This window comes from Micropterus salmoides, unplaced genomic scaffold (assembly GCF_014851395.1).
Source record: "Micropterus salmoides isolate LMB-PRFRI ecotype aquatic unplaced genomic scaffold, ASM1485139v1 Ms_hic_scaffold_4436, whole genome shotgun sequence".
NCBI lineage: Eukaryota > Metazoa > Chordata > Actinopteri > Centrarchiformes > Centrarchidae > Micropterus > Micropterus salmoides.
The window spans coordinates 1-5,000 of record NW_024043858.1 but is presented as its reverse complement, the minus strand read 5'-3'; the positions used below and the strand labels follow the sequence as shown (position 1 = coordinate 5,000).

Below are 5,000 nucleotides of genomic sequence, written 5' to 3'. Positions count from 1 at the left end.
GAGTTCTCAATGTCACCTGCTTTTTGTGTGCCATTTCTGTCAACTAGGCCGAACCCTAGCTTACCACTTTATTGGTCTTACGTTTCATTCCTTTGAAATACTGCATCTGTGGTGTATTTGAAACCCATCATGAAAGTCAACTTCATCCTGCCCAGTGGGGCTCCATTCCAGCTAAATGTCTTAACTAAGCTTACATTGAAGATCAGACAATAGTTTCACTCCTTTTGTCCATCATGCCACTATCACTTAAAAAATAGTCCAACATTTTGGGAGATAACACTTATTTGCTTTCGTTGCAAGAGTGAGGTCAGAACATGAGTCTCAATGTCTGAGCTGGAGTTAGTGCATGTTTAGCTTAGCTCAGCATAAAGACTGAAGAGGGGGAATAAAACAGACACATTTAAAGCTTATTAATTTACATGATGTATCTCATTTGTGTATATAAACAAAAATGTGCTTGCCATCTGCAACTTACAATCCTGCACTATAGCTGAAGATGCTGCACATAAGTGCTGCACTGATTGTTTAACCCATGAGAGAACAAAAGAAACAAACAAGATAATAAGCTGCAGAGTGGACAAACTTTTCCCCCCCCTGCCTTTAGTCTCTGCTAAGCTAGGCTTCCCAAGTCCTGATGGCCGTTGTGCTCTTAATACACACATGAAGTGCGAGATTGATCTTCTGATCTCAGTCTTGGAAAGAAAGCATACAAGCACATGTCCCAGAGTGTTGAACTGTTCCTTAAACATAATTTTTCTGCCTCCCTTCCCTTTATCTCCCAATTTGTTACAGTTAATTTCCCTGCACTTTCGTTCTCGTCACTGCTACTCCCATTGTTGGCCCAGGGAGCGTGTGTGCACCCTTGTGCTTCCTCCTCGATACACATGAGTACTGGCTTCTTCTTTTCAGCTGCTAGGGAGAGGCTTCAGTTGGACAGCTGCCCAGGGGACACGTGGCCCTGCCGGAGGCATTGCCAATGGTGATTAAACCCAGGACTCAAGTGGGGGCTGTTGTTTTGCTACTTGTCACCTGTACTTTGTTCTAGCAGAAGCACAAAAAACAAGCACTAATCTCCTAATCAACAAAATCTAAGCTTGTCAGCAAAATCAGGCAGGCAAGACGCTCTTATTCTGAAATGCTCCATGTGGGAAGTGCACCGTGCAAAAGACTAAACGAAAGCAGTTCACAAAGAGCTGTGAAGAATGTAGTAGAAGCACATATTAAAAACAAGTCATTAACATGTGGCAGGCTACACACTCTGCTGCTAAAAAACACTTCTGAGAGGCTTCCAGTGGAAGTTGATGCCGGGCTGAGGACGCAACTAAACCGAGGCACACACGCAGCCTATGTAATACATAGTAGCCTACATCCATTCCATGATGCATGACGATGAAGGGATTTTTGTTAAAATTTGTTAATAGGTTTGTTTTTTGTTTGAAATACAAATGTTGCTTTATGGTTTATGTTTTTTAAACATCACGCTATCTTTGCTTATGGTTTTAGCATTAGCCTCCAGTAGTTGTCCTAATGGATCAAGGAAGTGGGTTCGTCTGGCTGTTCACTCATTCTCTGACTCTGATGGGAAGGAGCTTGAGATGTTGTCATTCAGTCTTTGTGTTGTGTTGATAATCAGAAAATATGCTAATGACTCCTCAGCACTAAACGCCATTGTCGGGAGCGATTGACCCCAGTATCTCCCCTCTTCTCTGCCCAAGTCTCTGGCAGGTGCCCCATAAATGAACGCTGTAATTTAGGGAGGTGAACGAATGTAAATATACTACACCCTATGTTCTGGAGACTGCATGTGTGTTATTTGCTGATTTACGACAGGGTGCTGTGTTGTGACAAGGTTTACACACTCACACAAACACATTTGATAAGAAAAGTGAATTTATGTGTTCATGTCACCATATTTTGCAACTGGAAGTAACTAAGTGAAATGAAACGTTGGGTGCATGTGGACAAATGTAGGTACTTTGAAGATGTGTTTTAGGTCTGTGGGAGTGTTTGCATCTCACCGTTGTTATGTCTGCATATACATAATCAAAACAGTTAGTTGAGCCAAGCCTTATGCTCAGGTATATTTGACATCCACTATACTTTTTTTATTTTATTTTTAATGTTATCAGATCTAGTTTCAATATGTTAAGAGGTCCAACTTTTAAATAGTGTTGAATTTATTTAATATACCCCAACATGTAATATTCACTAATATAACAGAGGCCCTGTGATCTGTGTCTTGTTCAGAAGCATGTTTTATCTGTGACAGTGAGGGGTTATTAAAATGTGCCTTTTTTCCCCACCTGCATATCTGCCTATACTTTTGTATAAAACGTTTCTGTCTTTCGAGATGCTTTTCTTAAGGATTTAGAACAAAAGATTTTTTTCTAACTCATAAAATGCCGGGTTGCTCACTGTCACAAAGTCACAGTTTGACTCTGTAAAACCTCAAGAGACAGAGAGAAGGAGATGATGCTCAAATTCTGCTTAAACTTAAGATAACTTAAAACGAGGGTTGCATCATTAACTCCATCATGCTGTGGGCATCTTTCTCTGTCAACAACTGCAGCTTTGCCAATACTTGAAATCTTCTAACTCGTTGTGATAAAACAGACAAGAGCTTTGTCATCCTCCCTTTGCAATTGCCTTGTCACACTCTTTCAAGTCAACATAATTAGCTGTTGCTTTAATTTTTCTCTCTCTCTTTGATGCCAGGGGTGGAGGCATGTCTGCAGGCAGGCAAGTGGATGCCCGAAATTGAGCACGAAGCGGAGAAGGCCCCCAGCGCAGTCGCATCAACAGATGTAGCTTGGTAAATGAGAGGCACACAAACAACACATGAAGCAGATGAGTATAGATTGTCTAGACATTCTGTCCTTGGGAGAATGTGTTTATCCAGGCAGGCACTGTAGAGAGCCATTAAAAGTACTCCCTTGGACTTTTGGACTGTTTTGTGTTTTGAAACTAAAAATCCCAGTGTAATTGGGCTTTTTTGATACTAATTAAGAGAAACAAAATACTTTAAACTACAAATTGAATTGAATTCATAATAGAAAGAACATGCCATACATACAGAATATCTTTCATTGTTCAGCTGCATTTTTAGATAGATCGACACAAATGCATACAGAGAAGTACCAGTCAGGGAACGAAGTGTTTTTTGACTAAATCTAGGACCCGTTTGGTGTACATTAGAGGAAACACATGACATGAATGCAGCAAAAAATACTGCATAATCCAGGAGGAGGCAGACTTGCTGCAGTCTATAAGAGAACTATGATTTGAGGGAGGATTTATTTTCCAGAAAGACAACAACCAAAATCTACAAAGGAGTGGCTTCAAAACAACAACATTAATGTCCTGCTGAGGCCAAGTCAGAGTCATGATCTCAGTCCAAATGACAATTTGTGGCAGGACTTGAAAAGTGCTGCTCACTCACCAGTTCCCATGAAACCTGACAGAGCTTGTGCCGTTTTAAGAAGAAGAATGTGGACACTGCATTTTCTAGATGGCAAAGCTGATACAGACCTATTTACGCACACGGCTATACTTGCTGTTAAAAATACGACATCTTTTATATAATATGACATCTTTTTCTTTTGATTAATGTCAAAAACCACATCCATTGTGATTCAGTGTAGTAAAGCAACGGCACTGAGAAAAGTCCAAGGGTGGTGAATACTTGCTGTGAGCAATTGCCTTTTAATTCCCTGAGTATTATTAGCATTTTGAAGGTCTTAAGAAACAGACTAATACATAGTTTGTTGTAGTGGTAACCCTGCACAGGCAGACATGATAATAAACACATGTTCTTTAGTAGATTTAAGATTTCCCCATTGTCAGTTTCTTCCGTTTTCTTCCTCTATGTGCAGAATACGATGTCCTTTCTAGAAAAAAACACCTGTATCATCAATCATAATCCTACATTAAGGACACACACATTCAAAGCAAAAGCTAACCAAAGTGTAGTCAAAGAACATTCTCACTGGAAACTCTTGAGAGAGCCAGTTTACACCCATAACCGTTGAGTTCATTGATGCAGTGAATAGAACAGTCTCCAGTGGCCTAATTCACTGCTGTTTTTAAACAGCAACACTAAATGCTTCAGAGTTTGTCTGGAGAGCACTGCTGATAAAAACGTCTCCTGGCTCTGCCGCAAAAGAAATAAATACAAAGCATCGACACAGACACTTGGTAATATGAGCCTAGATTTATTGGCAAAGAAATTATTCAGTGTTTAACTTGATCATAAACAAAAGGAGAGCCTTTAATCCTTCTTCCACTGCTCTCACAAGGAGTGAGGCTTTATCCTGGCTCTGGCAGTGAGTGACTAACATATTTTAATGGGAGAAGATAATAGATAATAACAGGTCTTTTCTCCTGGTCGGCTTTTGATGCACAAGGAAATATTAGAAGTTCCCTCTAATGCTTGGATTTGTTTTTTTGTAATTATTCATCTTTTGTAGCTCCCACCACTCTTCGATGGCTGTTTCTTCTTCCTCCTTGGCTCCTTTAAGGCGCCTTCCAAAGACGAACTTACCAAGCTGCTCCGGGAGGGGGAGGCCAACTCCTGGCCCGGCAGCCCAAGCCTGACAGCGATGTGACACAAACCCTGAGTGCTGCTTCCTACCACGCACTGCCAGGCTCCGACCAGGCCCTCTGCACCCAGTACATCATCTTGACCCCCAGGGGCCTCACAAACCGACAGTAGTGAGGCGAGGTAAGGTGGTCAGCTCCCTCCACCTGGCTCATCAACTGCATCACAGCCTTCCGCCCCTCCCCGTGCCGGACCCTCAAATGTTGGTCTGAATAATTTTTCTACGTTACATTAATAACTGAATAATAACTGAGTTATTACTAATGTGTTTTTTTGTTTTTTTAATATTGATCAAGTTGACACAAATTACTAAAACAATAATGTGACTTAAAATCTAAAATTAAAGTGGTAATCTGCACATTTGTTGTTTCTTTTTGGTGGGTGCTAAGATTGTGATAATGTC

General features: G+C 40.8%; 1 protein-coding gene across 1 annotated transcript in view; it reads left to right on the top strand.

The window, feature by feature from the left end:
- The window catches only part of LOC119887881 (BRCA1-associated RING domain protein 1-like), an 11,652-nt gene extending 6,978 nt beyond the window's left edge, over positions 1–4,674 (top strand). Inside the window, exons 3-4 of the mRNA XM_038698442.1 lie at positions 2,716–2,812; positions 4,467–4,674. Coding sequence (XP_038554370.1) covers positions 2,716–2,812; positions 4,467–4,593 — 224 coding nt within the window. The 3' untranslated portion in view covers positions 4,594–4,674. The remainder of the gene's footprint in view (positions 1–2,715; positions 2,813–4,466) is intronic.
- The last annotated feature ends 326 nt before the right edge of the window (positions 4,675–5,000 follow it).